The sequence below is a fragment of the Thunnus albacares genome, chromosome 14, assembly GCF_914725855.1.
Source record: "Thunnus albacares chromosome 14, fThuAlb1.1, whole genome shotgun sequence".
NCBI classification, from domain to species: Eukaryota; Metazoa; Chordata; class Actinopteri; order Scombriformes; family Scombridae; genus Thunnus; species Thunnus albacares.
Window position 1 is genome coordinate 23,041,868 of NC_058119.1, and position 25,198 is coordinate 23,067,065.

General features: G+C 39.3%; 1 protein-coding gene across 1 annotated transcript in view; it reads left to right on the plus strand.

Moving 5' to 3' along the window:
* The window catches only part of slc8a1b (solute carrier family 8 member 1b), a 149,130-nt gene extending 126,682 nt beyond the window's left edge, over positions 1-22,448 (plus strand). Inside the window, exons 8-11 of the mRNA XM_044373418.1 lie at positions 9,842-10,027; positions 10,188-10,277; positions 16,211-16,314; positions 16,493-22,448. Of these exons, the coding sequence (XP_044229353.1) occupies positions 9,842-10,027; positions 10,188-10,277; positions 16,211-16,314; positions 16,493-16,765 (653 nt within the window). The 3' untranslated portion in view covers positions 16,766-22,448. The remainder of the gene's footprint in view (positions 1-9,841; positions 10,028-10,187; positions 10,278-16,210; positions 16,315-16,492) is intronic.
* The last annotated feature ends 2,750 nt before the right edge of the window (positions 22,449-25,198 follow it).

Here is a 25,198-nt window from a genome sequence, read left to right on the forward strand (position 1 = left end):
AAAAAGATTAAAAAAAACATTGAGCTAGATCAAGCACTAGCTGAGAGACTAGGAAAATAAGGTGTTGATACAGTAAAATAAATGAATATCTTAAATATCAACAGAAAACAAATAAATACTACAGTGCACTATTAATATGTAGCGAGTAATTGTGACACAAAGACAGCATGTTGAGGTAGGTGTTTGGTTAGAGCTACAGGGAGCTGAGATCAATCTGAAATCAATCACATATGTGATCATTACCACCAGTTGCCATTGTGTGGGTTTTTTGCTGAGACTCATTCAAACCCAGCATGTTTGTTACTGTTTATTTGAGCCCTGGAGCGTTTCCTCTTTTGGCTCAGTTAATTTGGTAAAGTTATAACAATGCCAACTTGTGTGTGGCACCAAATAAACTCATAGCAACGCCTGAAAACACAAGGCTCAGTCCTCTCCAAGATAAACGCTGTGTGCTGTTTTTCCTAATTCAGCACAGTTAAAACTAAACACGGTATGTGAATGTGATATGTTTCTTTGTGTGTTTTTAACTGGTGTAAACACAGAAGAAGTGATGACAGTCCAGTCACACTTAGCTCAAGCTTGAATTTAACTAGTTTCAACTCTCACTCACCGTGTTTGTCGTCTTACAGAGATGGAGTCAGCAATGATAAAGATCCATTAAATCAGTTTTGTCCCAACCCTGTCTTTTTTTTTTTAACATTCTGTCTATTTTGCTTCACCCCCATTTACCGCACCGCCTCTCTCACACACACACACAGTTTTCCTTTGCTTCCCCAACTTAATTACCAAACACAGGAGAAAGGTCAAAGATTAATTACTTCTCCAGTGGAATAGAAGTGTGCTGAATCTATGATGGAGGCATGAGGAGGAAATGAGGCAGCCTGACTGTCACATAAAGCCAGGGTCACCTCCTCTAAGGTTGGATGCGGTCATGGATAGATGGATGGATGGATGGATGGATGATTGGAAGAAGTGGGTGGCTAATGGGCAGGTGGATGCTGGAAATAAGAGTAGAAGAGAAAAATGCAGTAAAGAGAGAGAGAAGGGTGGCGTTAAGAGTAAAGAGTATGAACTTAATTTTCTTGACAAAATATCTCAAAGAGTAACAGCACCAACTGGAAGAAGGAAGGGAGAGGAACAACTGCAGGGAGAAAGAACATCACAGAAGGAAAATGAGCTAAAATGGCTTCAACAATTGTGATCACTGCCTGGAAAGTGGGAAGAGAGAAAGGGAAGGAAGTAAGAAAAGAATACGATGAAAGGCAAAAATAAATAAAACAAAACGACTAATAATCTGAGATGGATCTAGGAGATCTTTTGCTGCTGTTGTGGATGCACAATGAGGACTTGACACACACGTTTTACAAACTGAGCACCCATATACTGTAGCCACACACACACACACACACACACACACACTTATACACAGTAATCCCAAATAGAGACATGCTGTAACTTAGTGGCTCATCCCTTCAAACACTCACTGCTGGTGCAAGGGTTTGAACAAGTCCAGAGCGGCTGTTACTGATACGGTGGTGGATTTAATACACACTGATAAGCTAGCTTCGTCTAATCTCATCTCTCTTTCTGTCTCTCATCCTCGCTCTCTCTCTCTCTCACGCTATCATCCTGCCTTGCTCTCTCTTATCTCCTCTCACACGTATTAGATTGAAATCAAGATTAAAATCACTTTAAAAAAGAGCCTCAATTCCTTCATCTTGACCGAAGAAATTTAGAATTTCTCTTTGTCTCTCTCATCATTTCTCTCCATTAGAAGTGTCAGATTAAGATCTCAGTGTTTAGAAGAACTCCATAAATTATTCTGGCCTCATCTATGCAAAATAATCTGTTGTTGTTTATCCGTTAAATTAAACAACCGATGTCCTCAGCCGACATTACTGTCTTTCAGAGGCTGTAGCAGGCTAAGTTTTAAAGCTAGAGTGAACATTCTGGTATCATATGATACTAGACGGCCTACAGCATCCACTGGGACCAACTTTGTCATGCTAGCTTGTCGGGAAGGGGACTAAATAACGCTCCAAAGTTAGGCTAAATTTTGGCGAGGGAAAAGCTGGCATGGCTGTTTTCAAAGGGGTCCCTCGACCTCTCACCTCAAGATATCTGAATGAAAAAATGGGTTCTGTGATTGCCCAAGAGTCTCCCCTTTACAGACATATCTAATTTATGCTAATCCCATGCAGATTTGGCAAAAACCATGCAGTCTTTTGCATGCAGTATTTCATTGTAGTGAGACCATTTTTTTGAAATTTGACCTCACTGTATAAAATTGATCTATTGTGACCTGTAGGATAATCAAAGCCTTGTGAAACTTTACAAAAACAAAATAGAGACCTAGAGCATTCAGAGGATGTCTGGCTTTCCTAAGTATATTGACAATAAGGGGGTTTACGAGCAGTTTCCAGAAGTGCTCGCCATCCGGTCGTCAAAAAATGCAATTCTTACAGAAATCTCCAAATGTCAAAAGTTTTTGATACCAAATCACAGCATGAATTTTTCAGTGATATTCCTCAAGTTCTTGGTGTCTTAATGTGCTATTTTGGAGGTATTTTTGACCATTTTTATCAACTCTCAAGTGGTCAAAAATGGTTAGATTTTCTAGATTCTGTGTAACAAATTGTATCAACCCAAAAATTGCTGCAACAACTCATGAGACATAATTAAGAATGGGAATGACGATCATATACTTCCATCATAATGTTCTAAGCCCTTATACACTCTAAACTTTCAAAATTTGAATAGATGCCTAACCAAAATACAATGTTTATTACAAATTTCTGACTAGAAAAACTTTGGGATGGGTCTATGATAGGGAGGGGGGGGGGAGTTGCAGATTTGTAACAGCTTTTCGGCTAAGATGGCAGCCATGAAAAGACATTTAAAATCCGCCAAAGGCTTAACCCAAGGGTCACCACCATCATAACACAATTTGGCACTTACACCGACATGCACATACGTACACACACGTGCGCGCAAAATGCTGCCGAGACCATGACATTTATCTCAAAGCAAGAAACCTGCATTTACCCAGCCATTAAAGCGCTCTGAAATGTCAGAAATGTGTTGTGTGTGTCTGTTTGTGTGTGTGTGTGTTTGTGTGTACACTGACCTGTTTTCCCGTGGGTGTGTCTTCTCTCGTTTGTTGCGTGGCTAATGGACAATTTTCCCCAGATAAGCTAACACAAAGACACCGGGAGAGATTATGTGTTTGTTTGTCAATGTTCAGTTGTGAACATACAGCATGACAAGCCTAACATGCTGCCATTTGTCGAGCAGTTTGATAGTGTTAAATCCTGGATGCGTTTACTGTCATTTACATGTTATTTCTCAGGAGCATAAAGTGTCTTTGTTGTATGCTGTGTTTCCCTCCATATGATAAATGAGCCCTAGAAAAGGCCCAAAGCTACATGTTGAGAGAGTTATTGTTCGCTGTAATCATTCTTCTTGTCCATACCGGCTATGGAGCAATCCCTTCCTCACGTGAGTAATCTGAGGGAGAAAACAGTCCTTGTTCTGTGGAGAAATTGTATTTGAAAGTTTCACTGAAGCTAGTATGTGCCTTCAGCAGTCTGAGTAAACCAAATCAAGACTTGGGTCATGCAAATAATGACTGTCGAGTGTCAGGAGTAAAGGTGTCAGTAGCATGATGTTGCCTCTTATGCCAGAATCAGACTACACAACATATTTGTCTTTTCAGATTTCAGATTGGTCATTTTTGGTCATTTTTGGAAGGCAATGTAAACCATTTATTTTTTCATTTCGGCACACATTAACGGCATTAAAATACTATCTTGACACAACTCTCGGTGGCCTTTACATAGAGACTGGATGTAATGTTTCTATCTGGAACTATTAAAAGAGTAATTTTAGATCTTTGGCATAGATTTACAGCCGTTTAAACATACAAGAAAACAACACAAAGAACATGTTCTTGTTAAACCGGACTGACTAAGAGCATAGGCACAAAGAAAGGGACAACAAGATGAAGACAAAAAAAATCAATGGAAAGGAAATCAAGGGGGAGAGAGAGAGGGATTGTTAGGACAATGAATGAGAGAAAGAGGGAGAAAAAGTGAAACAAAGAGATTGATGTTCAACTACTCCACACTCCACTGCCCTCTAATTACTAAGTCCATGCCATGTTGTTCATCACCTGCTCCTCCGTGTGTGTTTTATTTACAGACTTATGTCTTTGTGTGTGTGTGTGTGTCCACACTTGAGGGAAGCATAAGAAATGTTGGTGTTCAAGGCAAAACATTGAAGGTGGAGAAACACAAATAAAAGTCCTTGTTGCGTGGAAGTAGCTGACATTTGTAGTTTTCACTGAAAATTACCTGAATTCATGGTAGAGACAGAGAAGAAATGGTGCTTGTCCAGAGTTGTGGTTACTTTTATTGTGCTCACTTAATGTAAGTTCTGTTGGCAAATATCAGATCTGGTGTTATTCTCTTTCTTATTGTCAACAAATCCCTTAAAAAGACCAAAATCAGCAGTTTGTTTGTCCATCTCTCAATACTTTCTGTTTTAACGTCCTGTACCTCATCTTTTGCACTCGCCAGCTAAAGATGTCAATCTTTAAAATGGGTCGCAAAGACGTAGTTTCATTTTTCAAAAAAAAGCTGGGTAATTTCCTAAAACTGCAGGGCACTCTAGTGGTCAGCAAACATTACTCAAACAGGAGTAAATAATACATTTACAGACTATTTTCTGCAGCCCTAAGTGAAAATTTACAGCAGCAGGAAGGTGTATGTAGGATTGACTCAACAATATCCTTTTTCGTAGTAATGAAAATATATTTACATATGGGTGTTTAATAGGTTTTGGACAGTAATGGAGGTCTATGGCACAGAGGAATAAACAACAGTGCCAATTAAAAGTATGAACACACCTTGCTATTCCCTTAAATGAGAAAATGTGTCCCAACTTTTGACTGGTACTGTACAACAGACTTTGGCTACATGGTCTGTGTTACCTCTTAATCTACTGTGGCTTAGATTGAATCTAATTTGTGTGTCACTTTGAACGAAAACATCTGCCAAATGAATAACTGTACATGTTTTTCAGTTGCCCTCATTGTGCTGCAGTTTACGTCACAACCTGCCTGTCCTTGCTATGCACGAACTGTAATTTGCATCCTTTAGACGCTGAATGACAATGAACGGTTGACTCACTCAGTGACTGATTATTTGATTGATTTGTAGACTGATTGGCTTGTCAAAAGACAGGCACTGATGGACTATGTGTGTGCGAGTGTGTGACAACTGCTCTTCTGAAACGCCGAACACAGCACAAATAAAACTAATTCAGATGGATATTACATAAGTCACTTGCTGAACAAAATGATGATACTGTTCCAGACTCAATCTTCAGTTTTTACAAAGGAATAATGAAACTTTATTAATGATTTCATTTTGTGCCATAATGCACTGAGGAAAAAAATAAGCCACTTGTGTGTGTCACGTATCTGTTTGAAACTCTCCAGTGACTCTGGTGCCTGTCTGACAGCCTGACTCTGTGTGTGTGTGTGTGTGTGTGTGTGTGTGTGTGTGTGTGTGTGTATGTGTGTGTGTGTCCGAGACAGACAGGCTGACAGGACCAGTGGAACATGAATATAAACATGAGCATGTCAGCATGAGTTCTGACAGACAGATGCGCGTGCACACACATGCAGACACACACACACACACACACACAGTCAACACAGCTGTCCAACTGAAGTCAGTGTCAGTCTGAAGTAAGGCTGTCTTTGTTTGGTAAGGGAATGTCTCAAGAAACTGGTTAAAATTCAGATCCACTGTACAGTGGAGAGATTTTTCCACATACCAACAGGACAGAAGAGGCTTTGAACATCATGGACATGTCTTCAAAAAGGCAGTGTAGTTTGTTAAAAGACCTGCTGGGCTCTTATATTTCAACTTCTATTTATTTCTGACAACCACAGCTGCTTATTTCTGTGACTCAGAAGTGTGTTGTTGTTTTTTTTTTGTAGAACCCTGGTGGCTAGCTGTATGCAGCCTGACATGAATTGTCCAGAATCTCTTTCTCTTCTTCTGTAATGTAGGGTGATTGAGGAGTCGTTTTAGAGCAACTCGGGGGTTTTCTGCACGAGAGCTTGTTTGGACGCATCTTTTTCAAAGCCCAGTGTGTGTGTGTGTGTGTGTGTGTGTGTGTGTGTGTGTGTGGATATGTGTTTTTTGTGTAAACAGACAGTGGTGTATGATTCTCACAAGTCCCCTGAGCTCAGACCGGATCATTTTAAGCGCACAGTCGCTACACTTACACACTCATGTACACACAACATGCATGGCTGGCAGCATGTAGTAAAGAGCTACTGTCCATATCGGCCCTGACCTATGAGGGCGCTGCTACTGGGCACGCTCAGTGAGCAGCAAAAGATAATACACACCAACACCTCTGTAGGGCAAGAGAGAGAGTATTGATAGGTGTGTGCATGTGTGTCAGATTAGCTATTTCTGCAATTATATGTAAACTTGTTTTATTTATTGTTGCTTAGGACATTATATATCTTTTTTTGACTTTTTTTTGTCTGGACTTCTTAAAAATAACACTGAGATGACAGATCACACACACACACACACACACACACACACACACAAAACAGAGTGACGAGACTGACAATGGCATTTAGAGAGTAACAGCAGGTTCTGGAGGGATGAGGGAGATTTAGAGGGATGAAGTAAGAAAGTGACAGAGAATATTCAATTATATAAAGACTATATCAGCAAAATGTGACCAAGCATGAAAAGAGTGTGGAATACAGAGAGAGAGAGAAAGAAAGAATTACTTTTGGATAACCACTTTATCACCATAACGCCTAACTGAGCATGGAAATAGAGAGACGGAGAAGGAAGAAAGCGTTCATAGCAAGAGGGGAAAAAAGCTAATAGAGAAGTAAGAGTGACAGTGTATAGAGATATGAGCCAAATAGCAGAGACTGAGAGAGATTCATGTTACGAGGGTGCCAGAAACATGAATCTATACTATGCTGTACAAGGCAAAGGATGTTTTATTTAACCAAAACCATGGAGTGGTCAACACTGACAGGGGGGCTGTCAGACAACACCACAAAAGTTAAACATAGGAGCAGACACAATTAAAGATTTTGTCCCAGGGTTCCCCATCTGATAAGATTTTTGCTTTTAGATGTTTTGTTACAGAAAGCGTATGAAACCCATGATCAAAATAGTCATACATTCTGTCATTGTGTTATTTATGGATGAAACCCCCCTGAAACCCCCTCAAGGACCCCTGGGGGTCCCTAGACCCTACTTTGAGAACCACTGTTCGATCTAACTTGATTGGACAACATTACCGTTCTCCCGATACGGTCAATCCACAGTGTGATATCTCCATGGATGCTGGCGGGGCACCCACATAAATAGATAATTAGCGCACAGAGGGACAGGAAATGACAAGAAAGAAACCGAGACTGTGATAAAAGAACATAAACTGTATAAACATCGGTACAAAGAAAGAGAAAGAAGTAGAGAGAGGAGCATAATAGACTGTGTGGGAGGCAAGGAGAGCTGTTGAAAGTAAAAAGTGACATAACTCAGGTAGACTTGTTTTATAATCCATTACTGTGTGTGTGTGTGTGTGTGTGTGTGTGTGTGTGTGTGTGTGTGTGTGTGTGCGCGCATACGTACCAAACCATAATAGTGGATGAAGCAATCGCTCTCTGTTCTGACCTTCTACTGTTCATTTATACTTAATGATTTGATTAGCTCCAAGTGCTCACCCTGAAAAGGAGACATTTATTTTTAATTACATGAAACAATGTACATGTTGGAGGGGCTTAATTTCAGGACGGTGACCCCTGAGGAAACCGTTGATCCTATTAGAGTGCATTAATCTATGTTAACTCAGGATAATGTATTGTACTTACACAACACACCACTTAGATCTGGTGCGTGACTCATGTTTATGACTTAAATATCAGGCTGTCTTGTAACTTTATTGTTGCTTATAACAGAAGGTCAGCACTCAAAGTGTCAACAGCTGCGGTACATTTGTGGAAACTTCCAGTCTCGTGTCGGGATCAGTGTGGTTATAAGCCAAGATGAGGACGATTCGAGTGTTGAGTCAGATTTTTTCAGATTTTCTTAGAATTTTATTATCTCTTGTGACAGTCTTATTTTTAATTCATGTATGAAATCCTAAATGACATAATTCAAAAGAGATCATTTATCTGTCACTGTGAAATGAAAGGGTGCATGTGGGAGTTTGTGTATCTGATTCTCTGATTTTCTACATTTTTATTTCAAAAAAGTACATCAGAACATTCTCGTTTACAAACGTTTGCTTTAAATAGCAATTAGCACAGGGGAATTTCATACATGGAAGCCAAAAAAAACACCCCCAGTTGTATAAATCTGTTAGATAACACAGGAAACGAGCACAAACTCTTCTTATTGGACTCTAAAAATCAGGTGTCTTTCAACATTTTATGAATTACTTCGATGACATACAGTACCGGTCAAAAGTTTGGACACACTTCTGAACGAGAAAGTGCGTCCAAACTTGTGTCTGGTACTGTATGTCAGTAAAAAAACAAAAAGAAAATAGATGGACAATGTGCATTTGAAAGGACCAAAGGCTCTTAGAAGATTAATTGTATGCAGCGGATGAATGGAACAGATGAAATCAATAAGAGATCAGGGCTTTCACTGGGATTTACCCAGTCAATGTTTTTTCATGAAACAGCAGGTTATCTCATTTATTCATTCATTTGAGTCATTTATAAAATGGAGCAGCACAACAGCCAGACACACAGAGAAGTGCATAGACTGCTAATGGTCCATGTGAGTGTTTATCTCTTTCAGTGAGTGACTAAAGTAATTTAAATTTCATGTTTCAAGTAGTCCCTCATGTTCAGCAGACATATTAAGTATCATCACACACACACACACACACACACACGTACAACAAAGCCTAACAGTATGTGGTCGGCTGTAGTCCACGTCCTGAAGCAATGATTAGACTTGGATACTGACACAAACATACACCTGCTAATCAGTGGGTCAAAATTAGTCCGATTGTGTCCGATTACATCTGTAATGACGTAATGATAACGCATTTCTGTTACTGTAGACTTGACTTTAAAATGTTTCGTTTTGCTGGAGTTAATCTGTTGCACTTCAATCATGAACAGATAATATCGGCTCTTTTCTCCCAGCAGGGCAAATTTGAGTTTGTCAAGTAAACAAAATGTGTCCAAAAAGTGTTGTTTATGTTTCCATTGATTAATTTATTAGATTAAGGCGTCTTCACCTTCATGGTTCCTCATAATATACTTTATAATGCTGCTGAGATGAGTTTGACCTATTTATGCATGAAGTTATTCAAACACATTAAAAAATGTTTACAATTCTGATTTTAAAAAGACTGGACGTTAAACATTCAGTAACAGATCTTCGCAGAGTATGTTGTTGTTGTTGTTAAGCAGCTCACACTACAGGATGATGTAGTCGCAAAATCAAATTCGATATACTGTTTTCATGATATGTCCAACTGGTCTGAGGCTCAAGAGATTTTATTACTTTCCACTGGGATCAATATTTCTCCAAGTAAAGCTGTTGCTGCACCTGTTCTTTTTGCTGTTCCTTTAGACGGAAATATTCTATAAACTGGTTTATTCAGCGAAAGACGCATAGGATAACCGCTTTTATTCCATACATGTAAACAATCAGAATTTTTGTTCCTTTGCAGCTGAGAACTTCAATGGAGTCAAACCTGTACGCAGAACAGGACTCTGCTGCCCTCGTCTTTAACCTTTCATTTCTCTTCCCTCTTTCTCCTGCAGGCGAGGATGACGACGACGAGGAGTGCGGGGAGGAGAAGCTGCCGTCATGTTTCGACTACGTCATGCACTTCCTCACCGTCTTCTGGAAGGTTCTGTTCGCCTTCGTACCACCCACAGAGTACTGGAACGGCTGGGCCTGCTTCGTCGTCTCCATCTGCATGATCGGACTGCTCACCGCCGTCATAGGTACGACGAAACCAACAGGATAGTAGTGTTGAAGTGACAGAAAAGATGTTCAAATATGTTTATTATTCTATTCTGTATTTATGGAATATTTAGCACAATTGTTTTATTAGATAGTAGTATTAAGTACAGTGATGATGATGTTCCTTTGATGTTGTCACAGGGGACCTGGCCAGTCATTTTGGCTGCACAGTGGGCCTGAAAGACTCAGTCACAGCAGTAGTATTTGTCGCATTGGGAACCTCTGTTCCAGGTGAGTGTGTGTGGACTTAAACTTTATATCTGTATACATGTATGTGTGCTCTACTATTGATCCATCAGTGTCTCTGTTTTAATTATCTTAAATATCTTGCTGTCGGGCTTTCTGCCAGCTTTAATCAAAGACCTTTCTGTCTCCACATTTGGCATTTAGCTTCACAAGGTCTTTTTGAGCATAAAGTACCCTGACGCCTTCAATTTAGGAATGGATTAGCATTAATCAATCGATCCCCTTCAGGGCGTGCACCTTGACATTTTCAATTCCTTGCTTCATTTCTTACAACTATAAGTTTTATTCCTCCCATTTCTTTTCCTGAGTGTGTATATATATAAAAATTAACTGCTTTACACTGATAGCTGTTGTATAAAGCCTCATCAGAGTTAATATTCTTTTAAACAACAATCAATGGTAGCTATAATACAACAATGGAAATGGAAATGGAAACCCCACACGTACTATAGGTAAGCACAAAATAGTAATTGCAGCCATGTAGGAAAATGATTTAACACAACACAAAACTTTACAAAGATGTATCTTGCATTTGAGAAATTGCAAGATACAAACATATTTTATTGAGCGGTTTGGTTCATATACAGATAACAATGAATAATAATGAAGCCAAACAATGTTTTATACAGATATCCACTTGACATTTAATCAGAACATAAAAAATATTGGAACAGTAATAACAACAAATTAAACTGAGGAGAAAAAAGGGAGAAAAAGGCAACAAAGAATCTAGATAGCCCCGCCCCGTCACCATGTTGATCATATTACCAAATTGAGAACATTTGTTTCTTCAAGCAAATTGTTGGCTTGTTGACTTAAAGCAAGTGTTAATCAAGTCACCGTGATACATTTTAATGATTTCTACAGTACTTTACTTTCAAAATTATTATTTTTTATTTATTTGGGGAACAGGGAAGACAGTTTCTAAGCTGAAGGAGATTAACTGTCTATTCCCACAAGTCCTTCAATTTAAAATATATAAAATATATCAAAATATATTGTTGGTCATATAAACATTTTCTGATCTAACACCCCTATCAGCAGTAATTGGCAGAACTCCATTCATTTGTTTTCCAAAACTGTTTACTAATCACTGTTTAATAATCTATGTATAATAATAATGATATGTTTTATGATGTGACAATGCAACGGTTAAGGTCAGTTTTAGACACAAAAACAACTTGGTTAGGTTCAGGAAAACATCACAGTTTGAGTTAAAATGATAACTTTCCTTAAGGTTAGGGGACCTTTGTCGTCATGACTACAATAACAACCGTGTGGTTAAGGTTCAGAGATGGTCATGGTTTTTAAAGAAAAACACTTGACTCGTGGTTGGAAACGGGAAACGAACAGCATTTCAGAACAGTCTTGCAAATGAATTACTTTTTTTTTTCTCGCTTTATTTGAAGTGATTAAACATCCCAAAAAAAAAAAAAAGAGAAAAAACGTAGCACTCATGTTTTTCCCTCTTGTCATTCTGAAGGAGTTTTTGCCATGATTGACCCTGTAGTTTCTAGACTCTCAAGTGTATTTCTATGCGTGGGAGCTTGTTAGAGGAAGCAGCGCAGTCTACAGACAGCGGCATGGATCATCCTCTAAACGTGAAGAATGGCCACCGACTGCAGCAGCTGGTTAAATATGTTTTAACCTTGGCCCCCGGTCTGCTGCTTTCTGCACTGACACACACACACACACACACACAGAACATACATGCAGACAAACAGTAATTGCTAGAATTCTGGATGTATAAGCTGAAACATGCAGACACATAAACAACTGTGCAACTGTAATTACTCATACACTCATACATGCAATACATTAAAGCTTGCAATAGGTTTCACACACTTGTACATGCACACACACGCCTGTACTGTGACCACCTTGTGTTATTAACATAGTGCTATTTGTCATGTCAGGCTCAGATGGTCTCTGTCCTCCCATTTAGGGAGCTGAGGGATAAAAGTGATGTATAACATACTATTTCACACACACACACACACACACACACACATATATTTGTATGCGTGCAGAAAATGTAATATTTGCACCCACACAAATAGAAATATACACTTGCGACACACACAGATACACACACACAAAATGTGTAGAGCTGCAGAATGGAAACAAAGTGGTTCAGCCTTATTAACAGAGCCTCTCGTGGACCACTCACATACGCACACACACACACACACACACACACACACACACACACACACAGAAACAGACTTCCAGTTCTTTGGCTATTACAGTTAATAAAACCCATCCTGTGCTGTGGTTCCACGATGATTAACCTCGTTTATCACAGTTATCCAGGCTAACACACACACACAAACACACACACACGCACACACAAACATACAGTGAGAGAGAGGAGGAGATACTTTGGAAGAAAACAACAGGAGTAGAGCTGTTAAAAGAGAATAATAAAACACAAAAACTAAAAATTGGCTGTTTTCAGGGGATTTAGGTGAAACCTCTGAGCCTCATTACAAAGTATATTTAAAGTTAAGTCTGTATCACTTTACGTAAACCTCAGGAAGTCAATAAATCTATATTAACTGTGAAAAATATACTGGGGGGTTCAATGGGATAAACAAAATTTATATAAGAAAGATCTGTGTAGTTAATGTTAGGTCTATAAAACATTTATTATTACATGTACGTACGTATGTTTTACATTTATTATATTTCAGGTCAAATAATGAATGAGGTGGAATATGTAGACTGACTTTGACTAAGGCAGGAACATAACTGTTTAAAATGACATTAGATGAAAGCACATTTGACCTTTTAAAAAAAATGTGGCAAAATTGCCCTGAAACCTTAAGGGTATTAAGGACATCAAGGGGAATTAAAGTGGCATTAAGGTCTTTGAGGACAAAAGTAGAACTTGCTTGAGTTTGCAGACACCTTCGTACAAACCTTTCAGCTGATGCACAGAGATGCTGTGGTAAAGATGTATATAAATATACATACATCCAAATCATCTAATCACAGTCAGTCTTGCACAAATTTCCAATCAATAAGTCACCAGAAGGTTCATCCTCTGAACCCTAATGTTTGGTGACCCTCTAATCTTTCCTCTAAGCCCACCACTGGGGAAAAAAATTCAACTTGAAGGAAGATTATCAGATTGCCATGAGCACATCAATGCTCCTCCCCAGTGAGCCCCATAGGGCAAGAGGAAAAAGGGAGCGGAGGAGAGAGGAAGGAGAGGTAAAGGGAGAAGATGCTGAGAGGAAGGATGAGATAGAAAGAGAGAGCGAGAGAGAGAGAGACCGGTTGATTGCCAGAGAGGCTGAGGAAAAGGGCAGAAAACTCTCAAGGGAGGCATACTCTCACAGAAGGAGCTGCCGAGTGGAACCTGTTTCACACACACACACACAAATACACACACAAACATGCCGCTGCCGAACATGCGAGCACCCACGCACTCACCCACTCAATCAGCACTCAAAGACCATACACACACACACACACACACACACACACACACAGGCCTTTGCCAGCTGGTGGAGGCATGGTATCAGATTGGACCCAGGTGGCGTTCGCTAACACACCAACACACACGAGGGCAGACGGGCGCAAATAAATAGATCCTGCATACACACACACACACACACACACACACTTAAGCCCAGCAGGCTGCTTGTCCTTGAAGCTTTAAGGTGTAAGGGGAGATTTATCTTTGCTGGACTCTTCCCATCTTTCTTTGGCCCATTGCCTCTCCCCACTCTCCAACCCCTCTCCTCCTCAGTCGTCTTCCGGTCCTCCCATCATCCTCTTTTCCTCCGCCAGTTTGGCTGCCACTTCAAGAAAGCCCTTCCTCCTCTTTTTCATCTTTTGCTCCTTCACTCTGTTGCTTTCTTCCTCCATTTTTGTTCTTCTCTCTCTATAGATAAAAGTAAGACATAAATCATTAATGAGGAGAAGATGTACAGAAAATTAAAGAGAGAACAGAGTGACAGAGTAACTGACCGCTGGCTATTTGCTCACTCTTTGTGCTCTCAGTGAAGCTACTGTTCAGATTTGGCAGGGTCTTTACCGTTACTTTCAGTACAGCGAGGAAGAGTGTCCCTTCGGAGCTGCCATAGTTTGGCAAACACGACACCAAGGGAAATTTTTGGGACTAAGCACCGCAATGCTGATTAGTTGCCAGGCCAAGATTTGTTTGCCCCTGCAAAGTGAGATTCAGCCTTGTAAATTATTGATCTTGGACCAAATCCGGCCCATGCTGGCTGCCAGCGACAGAACACTGTAACAGGATTAAAGATTATGGTTTCTAATTTAAGGTTCCCTGTCTCAATGTGGAAAACAGGATTTGCACAGTGGTCTGTATTAATAATTATAAGTATAATATATTTTTTAAAAATGCCCCTCTCTGTTGTTATGTTCTTGTATTAATCATAAATTACTGCATGTCGAGATCAAGAGTTCAAGTTTAAACCCGTTTGTACTGCAGAACATTCACTCAATCAGTGAATGCACTTTTTTTATTAGTGCAATGCATTGTGCCTTCCCCAAGGCCCGATCATCTCCCACTAACCTTTACTTTCTTAGTTGTACAAAGGACAGAACAGTTATATAACGGTAGCTAATGGTGACAGAAGGGGAAAGGAAAAGTCCAGAATCAAAAGTTTTCTTCTTCACGTTTACAATTAAGCGGTCAGAACACGTGCTTGATGGTGGCACAGGAGAAAAGTATAGTATAGTATAGTGTCCACAACCTTATTTGATGGCAACCAGGACAGTTTTGAAGCTATTCTGGTCAAACAGTCAGAGGGATGGAGGTGATCGTGATCCAGAGATAAAAGAGGAATAAAAATACCAAAAGAAATTGGTTAATAATTAATATCTAAAATATGCTCCAATTAAAGAGCATGCTGTCTGACTTTGTTTCCGAAGTATAATCTCTAAATATGTGTGAGTAAGAACTTGGGGAATACTGTTCTGCAGCATCCATAGCAACCAAACTTTTACACCACACTAACAAACAAGTGATCATCTTTACCAAATGTTCTGCCTTGGTGATTTCGGAAAGGTTTTGGACTCAGTCTGGCATAACAGCCTGTTCCTAAGGCTACATTCAGACCAAATCCAGCAACCCAGCACAACAGGGCTGGGGGGACAATGAAATACGATCCAGGAAGTCAAGTTGGAGTCGCAGATTAATGCATTCAAGGATTTATCAAAAGCCAAAACACAGCATATCAGTTTGTAAAACTCACAGACAGGATTTTACAAGTTATCACGGCGGCAAATGCTTTATCTTTCGTCACAGTGATCATGAGGTAAACAGTCAAATATGGAGTTCATGTTAGAAAGTAATCCACCAGGAATGTATGCTTGCATGTATGTGATTGGCCATCGCAGCGTGACGTTGGGTTGCATTTCAGCAAAAGTTGATTCCAGTTCAACTGTTTGTTTGATGGCTGCAGTGGTTTTTTGCTGAGCTGTATGCCGTCCCCACTCCTGCAGGGCAAATGCACAGCTCTCATTCAAATAAGTGGAAGGGCTGCCGTTTTGCATGCATTGCCGGATTTGGTCTGAACGCGGCCTAAAATGAATAGAAAATGTATAAAGGGAAAAACATGACATAATTAAAACAATGTATAAAAACCTGATATATCTGTAAAAACTGGAAATATGGAAAGAATTGCATGGAGTTGCAATATTACCCCAATTCTATTTAATTTTTATATTATAGGACTAGTAAAATCTGGCGCAATCAGATTTCCCCTATCTGAATACTGAAATTAAAAGACTTGTGTTTGCAGATGATCTCATGCAATATTAATGCAGAAAGACAGTAACGCTGCAAGGTTTGGAGGATTTATTTCCAACTTTTGATAGGCATTCATTGAGGAAGTACTGACAGAAAATGCATCACATGCAAAATTTTTTCTCTCTCCGCCCAGATACCTTTGCCAGCAAGGTAGCTGCTATCCAGGATCAATATGCAGACGCATCCATTGGAAATGTGACTGGCTCCAACGCTGTCAATGTTTTCCTGGGCATCGGGGTGAGTCCCAATTAATTTGCAGATTTATTGATTGATAGCTGAAGTACACCAGCACTTGATACTAGTAATAACTATTAATGTATTTATAATAACTGATATGATATTGTACAAATTCTATTTTTTGACGCTGCTGATTTGAAATTTTATTCCATTCAACATCCATTCTGATGCTTGACAGGTGGCGTGGTCCATCGCCGCCATCTACCACCAGAGCAATGGGAAGGAGTTCAGGGTGGACCCGGGCACACTGGCCTTCTCCGTCACGCTCTTCACCATCTTTGCCTTTATAAGCGTCGCCACACTGATGTACCGGCGGCGACCAGAGATCGGTGGAGAGCTGGGCGGGCCCCGGACTGCGAAGGCCCTGACCACCATGCTGTTCGTCAGCCTGTGGCTCCTCTACATCCTCTTCTCCTCACTGGAGGCTTACTGCCACATCCAGGGCTTCTAAGATGGCAGGAGATGACGAAGGGGAGGGCGGGACAGAGGGAGGACATGGAAGAAGAAAGCAAGGGGAGGTGGATGAATGGATGGATTTGAAAATTAAGGCTGTCTCGTTGATCTATCACTCCCTCCCTTTACGCAATAGATTGAATGACGAATGAATGGATGGATGTATAGAATGAAGGAACGGAGGACACATTAAAGCATCTAAAAACAGAATAGAAGGAAGTACGGATGCATGGAAGGACAACGACAAACAGGAGAATCATAGGAGCTAAAGAAGCTTGAAAGAAAAAGGAATAAACTAAAACTACCGGAATACATTTTCTGTCTCGATCTATAAATCCAAACCAATCAATTAAAAGTTGTCTTTAAACCCCCTGTTTTAAATTCGTAAAACTAATCCCCCAAGTCACAAACGCACATACACACACAAATAAATGCACACAATTTGTCAGCTGGTTCAACCATACAGAAATCAAAATGTGAAGTGCCACAGAGAGGTTAAAACAGACTGACACCATCACAGTTACCAGCTTGGATTTGTGGATTCAACAACAGCAATCCCATTAAACCCCTTCCAGTTGGAGCAGTGAACTCCAACGTCCAGCTGCAGTAACAGAGACAAGTGAGACAGAAAAAGACAGAATAACTGTGTTAGTATGTACATGCATGACCAGACAATACTGAAAACACAATCAGAAGAAATTGGATATATTGCCACAGCTGTTTAATGACAACAAACTGTGTGTGTGCTAGTGTGTGACTGTGTGTTTCGCTGCTTGTGCGTTGTGGGAAGATGGTCAAGTACTGTGAAAAAGTCGCCTCTCGTTTTGCTGTCGCTGGGTGAGACGGAATATGCTTTCGTATTAAAAGGTCTTTTTGACTCTCGCTCTACCAACCTGTAGAAATGCTGAGTAAGACTCTTTTGCGAGAGGGCACGTTCAACGAAGCGAAATGTTCTGAACGTCACTGAGGTTAGAGATGTAAATACAAAGAGCTAAACATACTTTATAGCTCCACTTCTTTCCTTCTGAATGTCTTGGTTACGCCATGCGCTCCTGAACGGGCCCTCTTTCTGTTGCTTTATACTGTAGATGTAAATGATTTAAGGTCTAATTTGAATCAAGAAGGGGTTAGTGTGCTTTTACCTTTAATAAGGCCATGTCTGAGAGGACAAAATGGCCGCTCTACCGTTTAAAACTGTTAGAGAAACTATTATCATTGCATAAATATCTAGGTTAATCTTATGTGTGCTTGTTTTTTTTTTGTTTTGTTTTTTTACTGTGGAATTCTGTTACCTGGTTTTCCACCAATGAGATTGCCACCTTCATGTGTCAATCGAAACATTGCAATAGACTTTGAAAAACATAGGTACCGCACTCTGTGAAACCTCATAGGCTGTCTGTTTCTGGTGCCGCTTTCCCGTTGGTTGACTGAACAGCTTCTGTCATTATCCATGCATGTCTCAAGCACCTCTCCCTGGCTGGTCAGTGGACCAATCAAAATCCTCAAGGGCTTTGTATGAAACAACCACTAATCCCTAACCCTGACCCTTGGTTTATAATTCTTCACATAGATTGGTCTTTAGGGGACTATTTAACAGGGATTTGTATTCCTTTACCATGTCAACAACTTGCTCAGTTGGACTTTGCTTCAGTGTGGCTTAAAAAAAAAAAAAACAAGACTACATGAACAGTTTCACAGCTTAATTTGGTACAGACATTGCCAGACCAAGTATCCAGAGTTAGCTAAATATCCAATCACCCAATGATCCAGACATCTCATTAAGGCGAGACTTAGCCCTTTCTTAGTGGGAGTCTTTCCCAGTTGATTACAAAGACTGCTTATAAATTGGGGTCAGCCTTATTCCAAATTAAATCACCCAACTCTGTTCTTTCCCAGGCTGCCTCTGCTCATTGTTATGTTTCTTAATTATGCTAGCCTTCAGCCATGTGGATCATGAAGACCTTAACCCAAAGGAAGCCGAATAATATATAATATAGACATAATATGATATCTTTATTCAAGGGCAAGTGTTTGCTCTTGATTGAAGAGCCAACATGTAAGTGGCAAGATTCATGCTTCACATACAGCAGGCTGTGGAAACCAACTGTTGATACTTTACTTCAGCAACTACTTTTCAGTCTTTTATATTTGAGCCATCAGATGAAGGAATAGCGCGAAAGTATTTGCTGCTGGTGGAGGCGGAGGCTTACAAACAGATCAGGGTAAATGCTGGGACATCTAACATAACTAGCATCTAATCTCAGACAGCCAGACTCGGTTTAACAAGCTCACAGAGGTCTGGAGTAAATTGTATAAAAACTGGAATAAGCCTTACGTAACCCATTCAATTAGCTATGTGTTGGAAAACACCCACCCCCAGAAACTCTATCTCTGTGACCTGTATCACAAAGTGAGTTCAGCAACTGTAAGTCAGGCTCTCTTGGGGTTTTTCGGGATAACCATGTGGCCCTGTTAACTGAGTTTTCCAATCCAGCTATGAGCATGTTCACATAAAAGAGATGGAAGGCATACTGTAAATACAAGCCATAATAACATGCAACATTAACAGAGTAAGAGGAGCATTTTTAATACAGTATGAGATGGTATGGAGGACAAAAAATAGCTTAATCAGACCAATCACTGTTGTGAATCCAGTTAATAGAATCCTTAACAAAAGTATTTCAAATATGCAACATAACTCATTGATGACTACATGGTCAACTATCCTCCTGCTTAATGTCAGAAGCCTTTTGTCTTTGCTATAATTATCATCGAAGGCAAAATGAACCCTCTAGTATGTAAACACGTCGCTCTGTACTCTATCACTTGTCTTATTATGGTATGGTGCTTTTGTCCATGTTGGGAATTTGCAGAAACAATGAGTCTATTTGCACAATGAGTTAATGTTCATTAGCTGTGCAGCCATGGTGATCTACCCTGGTTTATAGTGAGCCATGACACCAGCAAGCCTTGGTTAAGCCCAAAGTGCAACTAACAGACGTCTAATCTCACTTTATGATACAGGCCCAAACAGGTTCTATCTACAAATAAGTTCTCAGTTGCGTAATTTCATGGAGTGAAGTATAACAACAAAACACATGGTGTCTCAGCTCTCTTACTGAATTTTTAGCTTAAATTTTACCTGAAGCCTGTGTGCAAGATGGGACAAGAGTTGTGGCGACAGCTTAGAAGGCGAATGGGAGTTTTGAAAACACTAGGCGCGCTGTTTCAGGACAATACATGATTGTGAAGTGAGGGCCAGCTAGTAAACATGCATCAGTACCTGCTCTAAAGAGATAGAATAGATAGAATAGAATAGATCAACAGAAGACTAAAACTATCCAATGAGCAGTCAAATGAACTACATTCAACTACAAAACCAACAGACATCATCAAGCTTAGCAGCAATTTACTATTACTGTCCGAGACCAACATGGTTCAGTCATAAACAGACAAGAAATATATTCTGAAAATATTTCCATATGTATTTTTGGCCAAATCAAACTCATGAAAGTGACCCAAATGCCTGTCCAGAAATATGTGTAGAATAAAATCTTCCAGCCTATATATTAACTGTCTGTCAGAGAGGTTTACACTTCAGACTGTTAACTATTTTACTTGTTCAGCCAAAACCACAGATATCGCAACATATACAAAACTTACTGTATATTTAGGCATTCTCAAAGTCCATACTTTGTTAAATGGCACTATACTGTATGCATCTGAATTGGCCAGAATTTTCCTGCTGATGTTGTTTTTTTACTTGATGTATAATATAATAGGTAGTATTTTAAATGTCATCTGTGAAGTAAGTAGTCGGGGCTAGATGTAATCCATTTAAAACTAGGCAACAATCTTGTCACAGACAGCTTTCAACCCCTGTGAGAGACTAGAGCTGAGCAGAGCCCTGGATTGGATGAGTTTGGCAAATCCAGAATATCTTGAGAAAAACCAATAAAATGTTCTAGTTTTTGTAGTATTCTGAGTCACCAAATGATGCACTATAAATAGAGAACCCACTCCAGAATGACTGATTTCAGCAGCATGGGGACAACTTAAAGATTAAAACATTTAAGTGCTAAAATAAATGACCCCACTGATTGCTGAACTGAAGTGAAATGTCAGATTGCTTGAATTTACCAAACTCTGCACAATGTGTGGCTCTCCATTAAAGTAGTTGTTCTCATTTGAAGGCCTTGGAGTGGCAGTTTACCCCTGTTTTGCCAAAGGGAAATCTTTCTATCAGAAATATTTGCAGTCCAACCTATAAAAGGATTTTCTAACCAATGGATCTTTCTTAAAACACCAAATATTATTCATATTTCATTAACACTTTGAAGAAAGACAAAAGAAGCCTTGATGTTGTTTTAAACCTAACCAGAATCTTTCTATTTAAATTTGTATGCATTTGTCTCTTCACTGGCATGGAGCTGAAGGTTTATACACTGTAAAAAGTTATGCTAGCTTGCGCAAAAAAATAAATAACATTGCAGACGCAGCTTGCATCACTTTTTGAGTAACTTCAACAGGGTATAAATTACCTTTCATATTGCTAAATATTGTTGGACTTACTTGAAATGTGCATGCTGCCTAATTTGTTTGAGTTAACTTGTGCGGGAATGAAAAGCTTGCAGTTATGTAGTTGTTTGCATCAAATTAGTTTGCGGCACAATTTTTCCAGAAGCTAACATTTTTTCATTTATGGGAAGTTAGCTCTTTCGCTAAGCCGGTTTTGTTGCACCACCTCTCAGTGTATCTACCTTGACTTAAAAGCTAGTCTGACGTGAAGCTAATGGCAGATTAATGACAGCTGTTCAAAGCCGCACAGGGTTTGGACCAAGATGGGAAGCTAAACTCGGCTAAACATTAGCTGCGACTAGCTGCCATGATTGTAAGTACCCTACCAGGTCCTTTCTCTTCTAAGGCAACTTGTCCAGGCAAAGACTCACAATAGCGCTTGAATTTAGCTTCCTGCCTCGGTTTGAATTTTTGAGGTTTGAAAAGTCAAAGGTTAGCCAGGCCACCGCTGTATATACAACACTAAGAGCAAGCAAGGGGTAGAAAAACGAGCTGTATAATACAGTAGATTTTTTTTATTCCTCTGTGGTGGGTTTGAAGGAGTGGGCAGGGTTTTAAATGAGGGGAAAGAATTGCACTGGTTCTTGTTGCTTATGTGAAACGGCTACAATGTTGTTTCGTTGAAAACATTAACAAAGTTGCTTCTGATGTAAACAACAACAGAGATTTTGTCTTTTGATTCTGATGTACAATAATAATGTTGTACCCAATGTAAAAAAAAAAAAAAAAAAAAAAAATACGGTGTTGAATCAGTTGTGAACCATTAACAATGTTGCTTCTGATGTAAAGGTTGATGATGCGTTTTCGTAGCCTCGTTCACTTCTTGACTGACTGTCTGTCTTACAGACTGAGGGATAAATTAATGCAACCCCCCGAACAGACAGACAAACGAACGAACGAATGAAAGGAAGGACAAACACCCCTGCTGGTACAAGCTGTGCAACGTCACGCTGCAGCGATTCATGTACTGTCGGAAAAAAAAAACATTACCAGAGCTATTCTCTACCGTTGAAGTAACATGAAACAACTACGATGTAAAAGGTTGTTGTTAAAGAGAGGACATGTGAGGAAGGAAGATGAGGAAGAAGAAGATGAAAATTAAAGGAAAAAAAAAACATGAAGTTACAGCCATACATTGATTTCTGGGTCAGTGAGATTGAAATGGACTTCTCCTGCCCAGCGTGTGTATTGTTATGGTGTCTATCTGTCCCTCTGTGTCTCTTTCCCCTCTTTCTCTGTCTTTCTTTCACATCTCTGTGCTGCCAAAGTAACCAAAATGGGCAGTAATCATTTTGTTCTCTGTCTTTCCTTCCCTCATTCCCAAATCCCTTTTTATCCTCTGTCTCCCTATGCCATGTTTTCCATATTTTGGAATGTCAATGTGCTACTTGTTGACACTGTGCATGAATGATAACATGTCTGTATATAGTTATAGAGAATTGTATCCCATTCTCCTGGTGTTAATGAAAAGAAGGTTTGAATGTTGTACAGATTCAGGTTTTCTGTTCACCTTTTATTCTTTTCAGTTACTTTTTTTTTTTTTAATGTATGTAGAGCTTAACAACAGTATGTTTTTAATTTAAGTCGACGGCGTCGTCTTTTGTTTTGGAGTAACTTGCACATTATTGATTAATTAAGGGGTTTTTTTTGTTAAAAAGGCAATATCTGCTGTTATTGAATGAGAGATGAGATCTTAAAGGAGTTATGTATCTTAAATAAATAATCTATATGGGAGTTGCATGGGTTATTTGTACAAAAAAAAAAAAGACACTGCTTGCTACTTCTAATACCATGGCTGTATTCTCTGACAGAGGGCGAGGAATACTGTATGTACATCTAAAGGTTATTTTGTCATTAAAGAAATAATAATAATATTGTGTATATACTGTACAGTGTTATAAGTGAGGAGGACTTTATGGCCATCACGCTAACCGTAGAGAATTAATTCTACATATTTATTTAAAGGAAACAAAAACACTCACTACACTCAAGAATGACATATATTGCCTTTTTGGAGAAGCTGTAGTTTGCTTAAAGCTTGTTTCTGCCTCGCTCTTTCTCCTTTTCTGGCTGGTTTAGAATGATTTGTCTCTTTTTTTTTCCTTCCATCTCACTTCCTGTGCTCTTGCTATTTTTCTATCGGAGGGGAGTTTCAGATGGGCTTCTGTCAATCCTTTCACTTTTTGACTCAGACAGTGTCACTTTTTTTCTGTTTGTCTTTCTGTCTGACATGTGTCTGGCTGTTTATCCCACTGACTCAACAGTATCTCCATACCTGATTGTATTCCCAGTGTTTTCTATCTGTCTTCTTGCATCTATAGTTATGTACAATATATCTGTGGGTATATGTCCCCATCTGTCTGACTCTCTCAAAGGATCATTTGTCTTCACTTGAGTCACCATCTGTCGGATTCAGAACCGTCTGTCATTTTTCTTTATTAAATCCCTCTCCTTTCATCTTTCTTTCCTTAATCCATCCTTTGCTCCAGCACATCTTTTTTTTCCTCCTCACTCTACCTCCACACTGTCTCCCTCCTCCATCCATTCTTTCTTTCTTTTTCTCTTTTCTCTTCACTCTCACAGGGTGTAGTCAGAAATGTCATTTTTGTCGATTTGATTTGTGTGTTTTTTAAGATGGAACAATAACCGCAACTATTATAATGTTGGTAATAATGAAGATAATAATGATTTTTTTTTGTTTTCTTTCTTTCTTTTTTTTTTGCCTCTGTCCTCTGTGTGTGTGTGTGTGTGCGTGCGCATGTGTGAGTGTGCGTGTGTGTTAATTCTCTTTTTTATTAATTTTTGTTGAACACCAACTGATAGGAGGAAAGTTGTTGTATGTGTGTTGCCACTAACTGTGACTGCTCTCCATGGTACATGGTACTTCTGATAAAACCAATAAAATAAAGTTTGGGATACCCTGTTTGAGAGACCCTGTGAGTCCACTGCCTTTCTACTGTCTGTGTGTGTGTGTGTGTGTGTGTGTGTGTGTGTGTGTGTGTGTGTGTCTTACCTCTAATCTATAATGAAAAGCTTTAATATGAAAGCTTTATTATTATGCAAATTTCCATTAGCTTTTACATTTTCATTTAATGGAAGTAAATGGGAATTGCAACCAGCTCTCACTCTCTGCCTTTATCTCACACTCAACCTTATGTGCAAACATAATTTTTTCCTCTTTTTTTTTATATGTTCAGACATTCGATGATGAAAGTGACATTTGTCTGAGTGGCTGACGTCTCATTAACTGTCATCTGAGTTGTTCTGTCATTGTGTCAGAGATGGAAGTGACAGCTGCATCACTGCTGATTAATTCCCTCTGTTCTTCTACATGTTCCATGAAAAAATAATGAACGTGCATTGTTGCTGCTTTTCCCGTTAACACATACAGTATATTCACCGATCTTTCTGTCTCAGAGAAAATTCAAAACACATACATTATTCATTTGAATTAACAGAAAAGCTCATTTTAATCTACCAAAGGAAAGAACATTAGAGAGACTTAAATGTTTGACTAATAGACTAATTAAATCTACTATCTGTATCGTAGCAGATTTGAATAAATTGAAGTTCTCGGTTTCAACAGATGCACACCTTTAGTTTTGAGCAGCACCTTTTGTGTGTTATTTAGCTTATCACACATGTGTAGTGTTACCTGGTGAAGGATTTGTTACTGACACAGGAAAATCTTTTACTATTTTAATATTCTCTGTTAATTTTCATAACACCCAATGCCAAAACTGTTGGGGAAGTCTCAACATGTTGCGTTAATGCCACTCTAGGGCATCTAGGGAAAGCATTATATCAATGAGGGTCCTCTTAAGTATAGAAACACCAACTGTGCATGTGATGT